The sequence below is a fragment of the Lampetra fluviatilis genome, chromosome 28 (assembly GCF_964198595.1).
Source record: "Lampetra fluviatilis chromosome 28, kcLamFluv1.1, whole genome shotgun sequence".
Classification (NCBI taxonomy): Eukaryota; Metazoa; Chordata; class Hyperoartia; order Petromyzontiformes; family Petromyzontidae; genus Lampetra; species Lampetra fluviatilis.
In genome coordinates this window covers 10,611,795-10,628,463 of record NC_136302.1, presented here as the reverse complement: position 1 = coordinate 10,628,463, position 16,669 = coordinate 10,611,795, and the positions used below count along the sequence as shown (strand labels likewise).

Sequence of the window (16,669 nt, the reverse complement as noted above, 5' to 3'; positions counted from 1 at the left end):
AATAGACTTTTTAATAAATGTTTTCTCCTACAACATCAGAGTGCAGCGCCACATTAAATACGCACGACAATGACAATAGTTTAAAGCGATTTGAAGCATGTTTTTTTTTGGGGGGGGGGGGCAGAGCTTTGTGACGTCATATTTGAGGGAGAGGGGTCTGACTTTTTGTGACGCCGTGTGACGAGGGGGGAAGGGGGCGTCAAAAATCGCGTGACGTCATTTATGAACGGCCCCTTACACGCATCGCGCGCGTGCGCTCCCACGTAGTTTTTGAATCGACGGTCGCGCTCTTGTCCGCCGCCGAGAAAATTTTATGAAAGAAAAACCGCGGCGGTGACACGAGCCGTAAGAGACGACGGGGAATGTTAATGAATCCGCGGACTGAGATTGATTGCTGCGGAATACAAATTGTTAATCCCAATAATTTTAATTAGTTGTATGTAATTATCGCGTGCAATGATAAACAGTCAAGAGCGTTCTCGTTTTTGGTGGTGGCGCGCTCGTGTGCTTTGGCAGTCCTGAAACCTTTGGTGAAAATTACACATTCTTATGTCGGGGACCTGCCCAAAACCCCCCTCAAGGTTTCCACCGCTAATGTTTGTGTCTTTGGATCACTCTCACGCCATATGTGTCGTTTTTTTGTATCTACCCTGGAGGGATCGAGACGGTAATGATTACGGCAATGATAGCTGGACGTGATTAATAGTTTCAAGGGGGGAAAAAAAACCAATCAAAAGCAAAATGGAAAACGCTCCTCTTATTAGCGGAGGGCATAGACCGTGATCTTGCGAAGAAGGGACCCGGGGTGGGGGCGGTTGGGGTGGGGGAATCATTGGAACGCCGAGTCGCTCTGTTGGCAGGGTTAGAGATTGCTGCAGTGCCTTGTCTCCGGCGATTAACACCCTTGCAATAAAGACATCCCCAGCCTCCTCCTCCTCTGCTCTCTCCATCCAAACGTATCCCTTCTCCAGCTCTCACCTCGCCCTTCCTCCATTTTACAAATCCCTGCGCCACGCACACACCCATCCACCCAGAGCGCCACACGCACACCCATGCACTCATGGCACACACACACACACCCATCCACCCATGGCACACACACACCAATCCACCCATCCACCCATGGCACACACACACACACACATCCTCCCATTACATCCATGGCGCCACACGCACACCCATCCACCCATAGCGCCACACGCACACCCATCCACCCATTGCACCACACACACCCATCCAAAGATCCCCCGTATAGCCTTAACAGACTGTAGGGGCAAACACACGCACCCCTCCACCCATGGCTGCTTGGGCGACCCACCGGTTAATTTTATTTCTTCTTTATCGACTCGGGCATCGTAAATATCCCGATCCGCTACGTTTACCAGTGGCCGTTCACGACACGTTGAAGCAGTTTTATTAATTCTCATTTAAATTGCAAAATATACGCGTTCCTAATAATGGCCGTCTTAGGCTGTTTAATTTCCACATAAAGATAAGAAATGTTTGCTTTTTTTTGGTAACACTTTCGTTCACAGACTTCGCAATTCTCGCTGTCGGCGCCTGAAATACGCACTGGCTTTGGTCTAACTCACGTTCACGACTTGTGGTGGGAAGTAAAAAGGAATCCTCTGCAGCTTCGCGAGTTAAGATCTCCAGCCCATTGTGGCTCTGTGTGCTTCGTGCGTTTTTTTTTGCAAGCGCGCAAACTTACGGCCGTGTGCCGGTCCACGTATTAACGGCGCTGTCGCCATGTCGGGTTAATCTGCTTTCCATTATAGCGCCACAGGGAAGGTGTAAGCAAGACCCTAATTTTTTGTCCTTGTAATTACTGTTTAAAACAACAACAACAACAAAAAACGACGGTCCAAGAGATAAAGTAAAATAGACTTTGGTTGTCCGTGCTGCACCTGGCAAACCAACACAAAACAACGAAACGGTAGCGGCCGGGCAATTTTCCCGGTCGCGCCCGCCGCTGGCGGGAGGGCCTCCGTGACACCGACCACGTGGACACCTTTTGGTCTACTCTTCCACGTTGACCAGACGGTGTTTTGGAAGAGGTGGGCGTGACCCACACTTTGCCCCTCCCACCCCCTTACCCACTACATGTGGACGAATCTGCCGATGCACGAGTTGTGGTGAATCTACTGCTTCCTCTGCGTGGGTGGCTGGGTGGGTGGGGTGAAGGGGGTGGATTTTAGAAACTTGTCGCAATCTTTCACCTGCCATGCTGGGGAGATTTGATTCGAACCGGTGACCTCTGGATTGCAAGTCCGGTGCGCTGCTGACTGTGCTAACCGTTTAACACTACAGCATCATCATTCCCAGAAACATAACTCCCACTGAAAAATATTTTTCCACTCTCAATTCCGGGGTAAATTTCGTTGCTGCCTCATTTTTTTTTCATAAAAACATTACAGGACACGGCGAATGAAAGAAAAGAAAAATGTTTATCATCTTGCCTCAAATTGAAAAGCCATAAAATGAATGTTACACTTAAATATTGCCGTGCGCGCACGCACGCGTGCGTGTAAAATGTTCACCGAGGACAAACATTGCCTCGAGACACGGACAAGCCATTACCTAAAGACGGGGACCAATGCTTTCCGCAAAAAAAATGTCAAGAGGTCACCATGGCCAACGCCGCCATAGAATTTTCCCCTCGTGCTCTGCGGCTGCACCTGCTGTTTAGTTGCGGCGAGGGTCGTGCCGTGCCTCGGCTCGCCGGCCCCCGCGTTATTTGCGCGCCGTGAACCGGAGTGCAGGCGGAATGGGGATCGGACCCCGCGTCGGGCTCCCGCGATGCAAATTCAGGGGACAAAGATTTATTGCCGATGGATTCATTAATGGCTCTGGAGAGAGGGTTGGAAACTTTATTGCTGGCTGCAGTGACTCTTCGGTGTCCGTATGCGTCAAAGTCAGAGGCGCCGTAATTGGAAGAGCGGTAACTCCACAGAAATAATGGCGCGCGCTTCGTCCATTGCCTGTGGTAAATGAGGCCTTTATCGTGTGTGCCTCTTCAGATCCTCTGTTTTTCTTTCTTAAAGCCATCCCTCATACCAAGCCATAAAGGGAGCCACACACAATCGAATAGTATTATTTTCACAGCAGTTGTTCCCGCGTTGCTATGGGGGTGGCCTTCCTGGTTTCCCTCCTCCACTTCTGTCTGTCGGAGGGCCCCCACCCCTCCACCCACCACCTCTTTCCTTGTCATTATCCCAGCCAACCATAACATCCCTGTTGATATTTTCCTTCCATCTCATTTTCGGTCTTTCGCTTCCTCTCCTTCATAAAATGTTTCTCTGTTGGAAACTGGTGGTGGTGATGATCGGGTTTCCCTCCTCGCTCCGCAACCATGTGACCATACCATCCGAGTCGTGCTACGCGCAACATCAATTCTCCGGCCCCACGGCTACATCTGAATTGGTCCTGCGCCCCGTTCCCCCACTTCACCAACCCGCGCTGACCAGCGTGAAGTACGCCGAAATAACCTCCGCGACAGTGGGGGGCAGGCCAGAGGTCGCAAACGGGTTTTGATTCCTTACCCGTACCCGGCCGCACCAGGGTCGCAAACGGGTACCCGTACCCGGCCGTACCCGTACCCTACCCGTACCAGGCCGGGTACGGGTAGCGTACGGGTATCGGGTACCTGATTGCGACCTCTGGGATGAAGCCATGTTGCAGGCGCGGGTGGGTTGATTCTAGGAACTTGAATTGTGAGAAGAGACAAGACGTTGGGAAATGAGTGACAAACGGTTACTCACCAGTGACTCACGGTCTACCCGTACCCGTACCCGGCCGCACCAGGGTCGCAAACGGGTACCCGTACCCGGCCGGGAACGGGTAGCCGGGTATCGGGTAGGGTACGGTTATCGGGTACCCGGTTGCGACCTCTGGGGCAGGCCTTCATTCAGCAGTGGATTGGCAGGACTCGTGTGACCCTGCCGATCGACTCGCCGGGATTGCACCAATGTATAGCCACTGGCAGGACAGAGACGGTTGGCCCAATTGTTTCAACCGGTGCGACCGGAGGGTGTGGAAGTAAACGTGGCGGCCCAACAAGTTTGGCGCGCTGATCCTGCTGCGACACCACGGCATTCGCGCCGAGCGTGAACCGAGTGAGAAATGAATGAAGCTCCATTGGCCCGGCGCTGGGCATTTTTTTTTTTGCCCGAATCCCCGAAAGGTTGCGGCGCGAATGGATGGCTTCCGCCACCTTTCGCCGCCATCGCTCCGCGTCGCAAAGTCGGTTTGGAAAATTACGCCCCCCCCCCCCACGCGATGCTTTATCGTTGGATACCCCCTCGCGAAAAAGAGATTTCGACTGAGTTGGCTATCGTCATCAGGTTCTCCGTACAAAGAGAGGAATGTATTTTTTCTCGTCTCTTCAAACGCTCCGCTGTTTTCCTCACAAAAAGAGAGACCGCACGGGAGTTGCCTCTTACTCCGCGTGTAACAATGCATCAATGTATCGACTTAGAATTGATAATCTTAATAGTACTTTACATTTGTAAGCCCCATTTAATCAGTAGATCCCAATGCTACTTTTAATTGAACCTCACACTGACAATACATTTGTTGTTGTTACACTTGTTTGTGTTTACCCAGGAAAGTCTCGCCGAGTTTCCCGATTCTCTATCAGGAGAGTCCTACCCAGTTTGGGTTCGTTCCTGACCCTGACGCCTGCTGTATATTTGGAGTTTGCGTGTCTCTTTATCTCCCCGCGTGGTCACGTGGATCTTTCTCCGGGTCCTCCGGGGTTTCCCTCCACATTTAGAATCAACATCACGCGTTTAGAGTGTTTGGCTGCTATAAATTTCCACACGATAAGCCACTTTGCAGGGCTATCATTTGTGACAACCAGGTCACTTCTGAAAAAGAGCTATATAACTCAGTGGGCCTTACCTGGTAAAATAAAAATAGTTTATCGTTTAGTTTTTTTCACTTTTACAGGAGAGGGCGAATTTTTCGATGCAGATTCAAATCGAGTCATTTGTGGCCAAGTAAATATTTTACTTGGCAAACGTGCATCTCATCGTGCGTGAAGATTCGTAATATGCATCGCACTTGCCACGTGCACAAGTCTATTCTCACAAACCTTACGGCCGTTGCGCGCGCTACTTTCACGACATCGGCAACGCACAAAAAAGAACCGATTACAAAGGCAATCCGTGACCTTGAATCCGCGACAATTCATCAAATCGCGAGCGGTGGGAGCAGATTTGTTACCTTGCCCACCCCTGACCCGCTGGTTCATTCAGCCAGGAGCACTGTGGCAGGATGAAAAACCACAAGGGGTGGAACAATGCGGGAACGCGGCAATCCTATGGGAAACTCTCAGCAGCTTTCAAGCAGTAGAAACAATGCTCCAGAAACCTCCAGAGCTCGTGCTCCAAGTCACCAAACGAAACGCGTGGCTTAATTCCTCGCTCGATGCTATCCCGGTCGCTGGTAAAATGGAGTGGCTGGCCACGTGACAGGCATGGCGAGACGTCTACTGGATGCGGTGCGCTGGGAGCATCAATATTTTCCAAGTTGCTGGTAGACCAGTAGCCACAGTCATAGTGAGAGACAAATTGGCAGTTGCCCCCAACGGCCCATTTGGTGGGATGCTTACCCTTACAGTCCCATCTACATCAAGTCCTGCTTGCTACCTAAACGCTTAGACTCCTCGACCTCCACATTTTCACCTTCTACAGAAACCCGTAACACTAAATCACTTATTTGGGGAAGAAGGCCACATTGAAACAAGGCCCCCTCGTGGCGGGCAAGTGCTGCATTCACTTCATGCCGCATCGGGGTAGCTGCCACTGAGGGTCCTCTGCCACAGGGAGGCTTGAAATGAGCTTCGTGGAAGGCGCCGGTACACGCATCAAGTGACGGCGACGACGGCGGCGGCGGTGCTGATGATCGATGATGGCTTTTTTTGCCAGGTGCGTAAAATATTTTTACGGCCCGCTCACTTAGCCAGAGACCCGGCACGGAATTAATCCCAGGACGCCCACCACCGTCGATGGCAAGACCCCTTCCCGTGCGTTCGCGGGGCCGTTGCCCTCACGCCGATTGGAGAAATTCGGCGAGGTCCAACGGCGAGCCGTCGCGCACGTTGGACCGCGGCATCTCTGGGAAATTGCGAGCCAAGCCAGAGGTCAGTGCAGGACCCCCCCCCCTCCCAATCACTGCCCCCCCCGCTACCCTCAGGCGACCTGTGCCCCCCCCCCTTCCCCAAGGTCCCCGCGTCGCCGCCAGGCGCCGGGCCTCTTGATTTTAAAGTCACGACGCAGCGGCGCGGGGTATGAAGCCGGGATAATCACCTCCCCCGATGCTGTGGCTCCTCTGAGATGTTTTTTATTGCGCGTTTGGCTTTGCTGATCCCGTAGATATATTTGCCGCCATGCAAGCAGCTATTGTTGTTGTTTTTTGCCGTCGTGGTTGTTGCCGCCGCCGCCGCTGCCGCCGATGCTGAAGCTATTATCATCGCTACGCCTGCTTACTCAGGAAAGCCTGACTGAGGCTCATGACTCATTTTAAGGAGGAGGTCCCGCCAAGTGCTCGCAGGAGTGGCCGATGGTTGCGATGAAGAAACCAGTGAAACCAGTTGACTAAATGGGTGATAATTATTACTCCACTTGCGTATTCTGTATCAGAGAGAGAGAGGCTTGAATGGGCCACTGGGGTGGTTCAGGCAATGTAGATGACATGAAAATCAGCCAGGGTTGGTGGACCGTGCAGAAATGGTGCAATCCTATGCTTGAGACACCCATGCGCTTGGCAACAAGGGGCCTGTAGCGAGGAGTACAGCAAACTATATCTGCAATATATATTCACTCGCTTAAAGTTGTCCTTTGGTATGCGTTGGTTTTCCCCAGGCATTCCGGTTGTCTCGCTCAGGCCAAACGCTCACAAATAAAATATTAGCGCATGACCGTTCTCACAAAGATACCGAGTGAGGCTTCGCTGGGCATCAAGGACATCATTGTGAGAGTGTTCATTTTTATTGCCTCTTGTTATGGCCCAGATCTAAGTTGTGCATTCGATTTCTTAGCGGGTTTTTTTTCGTTTCTTTTGTTTTCTCTACGTTACGTTCAATCGTGTTGTCGGACCTGTGCGGTGAGAGACTCGTTCAGCGAGAGAACCTGTGCGGCGAGAGAAATGCGCAGTGAGAGGCATCCCACAAATATCTATGCAACACCTTGTGTCACAGACGGAGGCCAGAACATGGCAACAGTGGGGGACTACTTATGAAGTCCTCACATCATTAGGCCCCTCTCTTCTCCCCCCCCACCTCCCCAACGAGGGAAACGCTCACATATGCCCCGCAAAGGAGCATTAATTATATTTTCACGGGATTTCTGCTGAGATCTCAAATCGCCTTCCTATTTTATTCGCACACCACAGGAGGCACTGTCCCCACGCCCACCCTGCTATGGAGAATTGTTTTATTGCATCTCGGCAAAAGCAACACATTGTAATTCTGCCCAGAGAAATTTTTTCAAAATTGTGATGGTTGTTTTTTTGTTTCTCTGTGCAGTCATTGGTTGACTGGGCTGCGAATGTCAACTCTCTGCACCTGAGAGCCCAGTTTAATAATGCCCTGACACAGCGATAGCCTCCTGAGTCACCCAGCCCACCTCCGTCGTGGCTGAACCGAGACCGGGCTTCCCATGGGGCAGGATTCGAGGCGGTGGCGTCGTCGCAGAGTGGAGCTTTGGGCCCCCTGGTGCAAGGACTACAATTGGGCACCCTGTCCAATTTGACCCCTTCTCTTTATTGCCCAGTGCCTGGGCTGTCTGTAGTCCATGGGCTTCGTTGCAATTACACTGCCCGCACATGTGATTTATATATTTACACGCAGTAGCGGCTTTTGGCTAACCGTCGAACAAAGGACGGTCACCGCATCACACGCTTTCAGATGCGCTTCTGCGACCGTCTGGAATGCTGTTTGTTCGTTTCTCAATCCGCTTGTCCTGGTGAGGGTTGTGGCGGCAGCGTGTTGAATAGGGCTCCAACACAACATTACTATATACTACTATACACAACACTATACACTACACTTCTATACATTATTATATACTACACTACTATACACTACACTACTACACTATACACTACTATACACAACACTATACACAAAGTGAATGCAGCACCGGCTTGAAAGTTGGGCATCAGTCTGCCAGTAGGGAGCAATGCTGTTCTGTGGATTTTCCCAAATGAGTAACTTGGTTTTGGTAGTAAAAATTGTAAAAATATGGCAAATTGGGACCATGACGCCTGGCACGCTTGTCTGATACTTTTTTGTGAATAACTTCACGAGATAAACTACTATTTACACGTTTTTATTTGACCAGGTAAGGCCCACTCAGCTATGTAGAGCTCTATTTCGTAGGCGACCTGGCCACCACAAATGATAGCACAGCGAAGTGGCTTATCATCATGTGGAAATATATAAAGCGGCCAAATAATCTCAATTAATGTTTTATAAATGTGGAGGTAAAAACTGGAGGACCCGGAGAACAATCCAAGTGGAAAGAGAACACGCAGACTCTAAACATAGAGGCGTCAGGGTCAGGATTGAACCCACGACCTCCTGCCCACTGCAAAGCAGAGGGGGCAAACGCGCGAACGGGGCTTTAACGCGCCCGTAACGAGCGGCAAACTTGGCGAATCTCCGCTCGGTGGACGTGCTTGCGCCGAGCTGTGTGCACAAGGGCACACCGCGCGTGGGTTTAGGGCGATACTAAACTCTCGCTCGCAAGAGAGATAAATGCGGCAGATTAACCCACGGTGGCTTCATAGCCCTCCGGCAACGGGCGTTAATCAGCAACGCGACTTGCTCGCGCCTCGTGGAAACTTGTTTTTGCGGCAAATGTTTTGTAAAGCGGCTCGTAATAAACTGTTTCATTATACGTTTATCGTACGCTTGGGGGGGGGGGGCGCGGAATAATGATTCTGGAAGCCAGAGACTGCATCCGAATTAGTTTTTTTCTCTAAGCATACTTGGGAGAGATTCTTCGGGCAGATCTACGCAAGTCTTCGGCAATCAAACGGACGCCGGTTAAGCCCCCCGGCACATGCCGCCACCGCTGACGGTGACGCCGCCGCCGCCGAAGCTGATGCCACCGTGTCAATGCGACGTTGCGGCTTCTTACGTCCCCGTTCTACAGGAGACGGCCAACACCTCTGCAGCTCGTGAAATGAGCACGGTTTAGTTCGGTGGCGATGAACCAGGGGGACTCTGTACCAAAGGAGGGGGGGGGGCTGACGTGGATCCCGATTCGATGCGTGGAGGGGTGACGGCGACCATGGGACAATCCGCGCTGCGGCGGCGAACTTCACGCAACGGTCGACGCATCATTCACTCCTCCCTGGCGGGACGGCAATTATATTTTTTTATTCCGCATCCGAAGGAAGATGTTCCTGACCGGGATATCTAAGGTCGGTCTGCCCGTGTAACTGTTGCTATTGCCGTACGACAGAAGATTGGGCGGTGGTAAAGGTGCAGCCCTGCAATTGCTCGGCTCACAAGTGGCCTCCACTACGGGGAGCTCTGGAGAGCCCCCTGAAGAGGGGGCTCTCCAGACGTGTTGACCTTACCCCCACCGCACACGTGCCTGCTTGATTCTCGACTAACTGTTGCAGCAATTTATACTGCTTGGTGAATGGAGGTGGGTGGGGGGGGGGTTTAAGAAACTTGCCCGTGTTTTTCAATTGGCATGCTAGGATGGTGAAATGGAACCGGCGACCTCCGGATCAAATGCCGAGTGTTGCCGACCGTTACGCCGTGGCAGCGTCCTCTATAATTAGGGGAGAATAGATGCGGTGCCCGGCGTGCGGCTATAGCGGCGCATCGTGTATAATTCCGCTTTAATCGGATTAAGCGACGCAAAGTGGACTGTGAGTAATTGGACAAATGCGGCGAGGGTTCACGGAGGTCGACCGAACCGCGCCAGAACGCCGAGCGCGCAATTAATGCGGGCAGCGCGTAATTCCGTTACTGTCGGCGGCTTTTATTCTATACCTGTTTTTTTTATACTCGAGCTGGAATTATGTGCGGTGTATTTCGATTTAAAGCTTTCGTGACTGCAGGGATTCATCTGCTTGGTTCTTTCATTCAGACGCTGTCTTCTCGACAGACCTGTTTCTTCACCTGAGGACGGCTGCTTGCGTTGTGGCCGAAGCGTCGTGATAATTATTTTATTATGTTTTATTTTTATTATTTTATTACTTCCCTTCTACGTGACTTTACCGAAAGAACCAAGAAGATATGTGCGGTGTGTTTTTTTTATTTTACGAGGTTGCGTCGGGAGTAATGGGGCGCTGAGGGCTTAAGGCATTCATCTTCCCCCACCTCTACCTCTTCCTGCGCTCACCGCAGACTCCTCCCCCGTCACAAAACAAAACCGATCCCCCACGCCCTCTCCGATGCGTTTCCCGCCTCGTTCGGCACGGTGTCCGACGTTTCGCGCCACGTTCTGGGGACGTCGTGCCGAACGACACGCAGTTGCCCACCCCGACGCACACGGGGAGAAGTCTACGCAGCGCAACTGCAGAAACCTGTCCAGTCGAATCCCTCCCCTTTCCCGATGCTTTCCTCCTCCGTTCCACTCCTGAATGTTTCCCCCTTTAGCAACTTGTTCCCAGTCACCTGCCCTCGCCCTCCGACGCGTTTCCCTCACACCTCTTGCCACTCCCTCACTGCATAGATCCCTTTGCACCTCCCCGCTATTGCCTTCCTCCTTCTCCCTATGAATCCCCACACTGCTCCTGCCCTCTTACAAATGCCTCCCAATTCTCGCGTCCTTGCTTCACCCTCGTTTCAGAGGCCGCTCAACATTTTTTCACCTCTCCCCCGCCCCGTTGTTGTTCGTACCTCCCCAACGATGCACCTCATCTTGTCTATTATCTATCCCACACCATCACCATCAATCATCATCATCGGTCTCCACCCGTACAGGCATTGACTGGGTTGTTTGGTAGACAGCCTCTCTCTTCTGTCTGCCCCTGTTCCCATCTCGTGTCTGTCTCTATCACTCTACAGTCCCGTTCGCTCTTACCCAGAGTGCACGTGACAGCGTCTTTCCATCGCATCCCTAGCTGCCTCTTGGTTTTCTTCCGTCCGCTCACAACGACAATAACCGCCTTAGCAATCGTTTTCCTTTGACCGCCTTGTGTCAATGCATCACGTACGTCTCTCCTGATTCATAACACGGATTGAGCCACGGTATTGGTTGTGAAAGCCTGCGTATGAAATGTGCCTGTCCATGTTTTATCGTTTAGAGCAGTTCTCCCCCGATTGCATCTCTCCTGTTTACTACTTCCGTTCATTATTCCCACGATGATTCTAAAATACCACGTGTCAGCATTTCCCCCATCCTGCTTCTCTCCGACCCAAAAATAAAATCCACCCAAATCGTTGACTGAACAGGTGCATCAATAGCGTCCTAAAGAGGAAAAAAATAATAATCTTATAGCAGGGGACATTTACGGCAATGATTTTTCTTTGTATCAGAGAGATGGAGAGGCCAAAGAGATTGAGTGAATAATTCATAATAAACGTTTTGGGTTAGATTGCGTTATTTATAAATGTGTCGTAACCCTCCACCACCCGACACGGCCAATCAGCAAAAAAGTGTCACGTTGACAAAATACAAATAGTTCACTACTTTAGCCCACCGGTGTGTTGAAGAGTGAATCCACAACATTTACTATTTTTGAGTACGACGTTTCGCTGGTAATTACATCCAGCATCATCGGGCAATTCGCTGATTGGCCGTGTCGGGTGGTGGAGGGTTACGACACATTTATAAATAACGCGATCTAACCCAAAAACGTTTATTATGAATAATATTGGTCGCGAAAGCCTACACGTGTTAAACTGAGTGAATAATTGTTGGAGACCGCACTATTCACCATGGTGCCTTGATAGAAATTTTATTTAAGCATGTTTCTTCGTGAACATTTTTCTATATATATTATATTTACAGACTAGTAACTATTTTATTTATCAGTTCGAGCCACTGAGCTATTAGATAGTTTTCAGAGGCGACCTGGCCACAAATGATAGCCCAACAAAGTGGCTTGTGATGTTGAAATTTATAGCAGCCAAATGACTATAAACGAATCAGAATATGTATTTATAGTGGAGGAATCCGATGAGCTATAAAGATGTTTCTCAAAGATATCCAGTAGGGGCTGGTAAGAACTTCATAACAACAAACATTACAAAAACATGATAGTAGTGCAAAGTAAAATAAATGCAAACAAATCACTCAAACACATACAAATAAAACTAAACCATCCCCATCTTACCACGAAAAGCCCACTGAGACGTTAGTTAATTTATTTATCAGGATCGACCTGGCCCCAAATGATAGCTCAACAAAGTGGCCCCCATTATTTTGAACTTCATCGCACCAAAATAATCTAAATACTATAAACGCATGTTTCAAAATGTGGAGGGAAAAACCGGAGGACCTGGAGACAAATCCACGTGACCACGGGGAGAGAGACATGCAAACTCCAAATATACACGACTTGTATACCCGGCGAGGTAGTTAACATCTCGCCATCGTAGGTAAAGTGTGGGTAACTCATCGAAGTGGCTTACCTTGTTTTTATAGCTTCATTTTGGTGATTTCGAAAACGTTTTGGTTTAGCCATATTTGTTTGTTGTAGTACAGAGTTATACTGATAACTTCAATCTAAATTGTCTTATGGTTGTTATTGTTTTACTTGCATCCCACTGGGATTTTTGCACACAACATTGATATAATGTGCTTTTTCTGGAAGACTTTGCTGTTTTATCCTGGATTTTTCTGTTTCTGCGTAGTCACTTTAAGATGTTTCTTATTCGTGTTTTTGTTTGTTGCGGTTGCACCCGATTCATGAGCCGAATGGCTCACAGGGCTATAACTAATGAATGAAACTGAAACTGAAATATCACCTTCATCACACGTGTGATTGAATAGTATACAGCATGTTATTTGTAAGTGTGGAGACGGGCAAAGCCAGAGGAAACAATCCACGCGACCACCACGGGGAGAGACATGGAGTATTGAGACTCGGTGAGCCTTTCCTGGGCAAAAGTATAATAAGAATAAGAGTAATTATACTGTGTAACAAAAAATGTTTTGTCCCTGGGTAGTAAGTTTTATTTCCTAAATGCTTATGCCTCAAAAGTACAGAAAATTACTATTATTCCCCACAAACTTTGCTTTTGTGACTAGGACAGTGATATTTTGAAATGTATCTATTTTCAATGAGAAAACGGGCGAATTTGTGTCCTTTCGTTCACACAAAGTCAGAAAAAAACCACATATGAATAAAAATGTACATCTATTTATACTAAAGAAATACAAAAATGACTACAAAAGATTTAGACACCAAGGCGCACTACCACAGGCGGGACTGGCCACAGCGGACCAAGTTCTCTGTGGGGAGGAACAACGTCAAGTGGGAGCCACTGGTGGACCCCCGGAAGGTGCTGATGCCACCACTGCACATCAAATTGGGCCTTATGAAACAATTTGTCAGAGCTGTAGATAAGGAGTCGGCAGCCTTCAAGTACCTTCAAGACTTCTTCCCTAAGCTGTCTGAGGCAAAAGTCAAAGCCCGTGTCTTCTTTGGACCACAGATACAGATGATCCTAGAGTGCAATGAATTCCCCAAGAAGCTCACTAGTAAGGAGAAAGCGGCTTGGGACAGCTTTGTCGCAGTGGTTCATGGCTTCCTGGGCAATCACAAGGTCGAAAACTATGTGGAGCTGTTCATAATCAACGTTTTTGGGTTTAGATCGCGTTATTTATAAATGTGTCGTAACCCTCCACCACCCGACACGGCCAATCAGTAAAAAAGTGTCACGTTGACAAAAGACAAATAGGTCACTGCTTTAGCCCACCGGTGTGTTGAAGCATGAAACCACAACATTTACAATTTTAGTACGACGTTTCGCTGGTAATTGCATCCAGCATCATCGGGCAATTCGCCAGAATTGCCCGATGATGCCTACGTGTTAAACTATGTGGAGCTGGTTGAGACTGGTGAAGAACTATGGCAGAATGGGCTGTAGGATGTCCCTCAAAAGTCCATATCCTTGATGCTCATCTTGATAAATTCAAGGAGAACATGGGAGCGTACTCGGAGGAGCAAGGGGAGCGCTTCCACCAGGATATGCTGGACTTTGAACGCCGCTACCAAGGACAGTATAACCAGAACATAATAGGAGACTACGTTTGGGGGCTGATTCGTGAAAGTGAATTACAGTATAATCGTAAATCTCGAAAACCTACTGACTTCTAAATCTTTTTTAGTATTTTTTTTTATTACTTTAGTATAAATACATGTTAATTTTTAATCATATGTTTAAAAAAAATCAATTTATGAGAACGAAAAGAAACAAATTCGCCCGTTTTCTCATTGAAAATAGGTACATTTCAAAATATCACTGTCCTGGTCACAAAATTAAAGTTTGTGGGGAATAATAGTGTTTTTTATACTTGTTAGGCATAATCAATTACGAAATAACACTTACTGCCCAGAAACAAAATTGCGTTACAAAGTGCAATCATAATTCCGTTGCTGTTCTTACTGGGAAGTACCACAAACCACTTCCTTGACATATCTGATATGAGGAAGCCATTGGAGCTATGCAGTTTAAAATCTTGATTGAGCACTCATTTCTTTTGGACTGCTTTTTGTGTTTAGTTTGTTGTCCTTCCCCCGCACCTCCCATTAGCACGGTTGTCGATGTATAGCGCAAAACAAGTTCAACACACGTACATGCATATCAGCCGTCACCGATCTTACACTCACCGCTCACCCGCCCGTCCGTCTGTGTTTTTCCGCCCGCCCGCCCGCCTGCCCTCCTTGCCCGGCTCCCCGCTTTTCTCGCGGCGGTCGCAGGTTCGTACGTGGCCGTGCTGGTGCTCGGGGCGCTGTGTGCGTGGCGCCTCGGGCCAGCCAGCCGCCCGCCGCTGCTGTTCCGCCCCGACACCAACATCCAGATGATGCTCGACCTCAAGAACAACCTGAGCGCCGAGGCCATCTCCTGCCCCACTTGCTCCGGTCAGAGGCCCCCTGCTTTATACCCCCCCCCGCCCCCTGCCACACTTCACCCACTGATACCTATCCCGTCTGTATTTTTTGCATGTACGTTGAACTTCTTTAGCATCGTACGGAGCCAACCGTGCTAATCGGGGTGCGGGGAAAGGACAGCAAACTAAACACAAAAAGACAGTTGCCGAGAAATTAGTTTTCAATCGAGATTTAAAGTGCATAGCTCCAGTGGCTTGGAAGAGTGTAACAGACGGCCGCAGAAATGCATCTGTCCGTCCTTTGCCTCTGAATAAAACAGCAATGTTTGGGATACAGGGATTCCAAGTGTAATACGCGAGATGGATTCCTGAAAGGTGCTGCAATAAGAAGATGCGTTCCGTGAGGAATTGCTGTGCATGTATACATTGCAGGGCAGAAATAAAAGCAATGCGATTTGACTCGCATATGCGCTTGAAAATCAGCCTGCAGCTATCCTATGGCAGGACAAAGAACTGAGATTAGAATCAGAATATGTATTTATATTGGAGGAATCCGATGAGCTATAAAGATGTTTCTCAAAGATTTCCAGTAGGGGCTGGTAAGAACGTTATAACAACAAACATTACAAAAACATGATAGTAGTGCAAAGTAAAAGAAATGTAAAAAAATCTCTCAAACGCATACAAATACAACTAAACCACCCCACTCTTACCACGAAAAGCCCACTGAGACATTAATTTTTTATCAGGATCGACCTTACCCCAAATGATAGCTCAGCAAAGTGGCCCCCATTATTTTGAACTTCATAGCACCACAATAATCTAAATACTCTCAATGCATGTTTCTAAATGTGGAGGAAAAAAACGGAGGACCCGGAGAAACAACTCCATGCGACCACGGGGTGAACACGCAAACCACAAATATGCAGACGTCGGAGTCGGGATCGAACCCCGACCTGGATACCAGGCGGGGAAGATGACATCTCGCCACCACGTGCCATGTGATTTCCACGCGTCTACCCAGAATTCCCACACCGCTCAGTCGCGCAGCCCAAAGTAGTTCGTCGTCGACCGCTCAGAAAGCGCGTTGGAACGATGCGCGTTCAGCACGATAACGGTTTAATACCGAGTAAGCTTTTGCGACCAATATTGTCCATTAGAGGTTTTTGTGTTAGGTTGCATAAATATAAATGCGTCGTTAAATATTCTTAGGTTTTTTCGGTAAAGTCACGTAGGTAAAACATCAAAATTAATAAAAAATAGAATAAAATAAAAATCACGACGTTTCGGAGGCAACACAAGTCTCCGTCATCAGGTGGGACCGTCACAGCCAGATTAGCTGCATCAAGTGAGGCAATGATTGAAGATGTAATCCCTTAAAAGCAACTTGCTTTTAATCTGGCTGTGACGGTCCCACCTAATGACGGAGACTTGTGTTGCCTCCGAAACGTCGTGATTTTTATTTTATTTTTATTAATTTTGATGTTTTACCTACGTGACTTTACCGAAAAAACCTAAGAATATGAATCCTTGCAGTCACGAAAGCTTCAAATCTAGAATTAATGCGTCGTTAAACCCGCCGCCACCCTGCACACCGGTGTGTTGGAGGGTAAACCCACAGCATTCATAATTATAACGGG

General features: G+C 48.7%; 1 protein-coding gene across 1 annotated transcript in view; it reads left to right on the top strand.

Moving 5' to 3' along the window:
• Nucleotides 1-16,669, top strand: part of DISP3 (dispatched RND transporter family member 3) — a 192,045-nt gene that overhangs the window by 50,578 nt on the left and 124,798 nt on the right. The window contains exon 11 of the mRNA XM_078869669.1: nt 14,899-15,060. Coding sequence (XP_078725795.1) covers nt 14,899-15,060 — 162 coding nt within the window. The remainder of the gene's footprint in view (nt 1-14,898; nt 15,061-16,669) is intronic.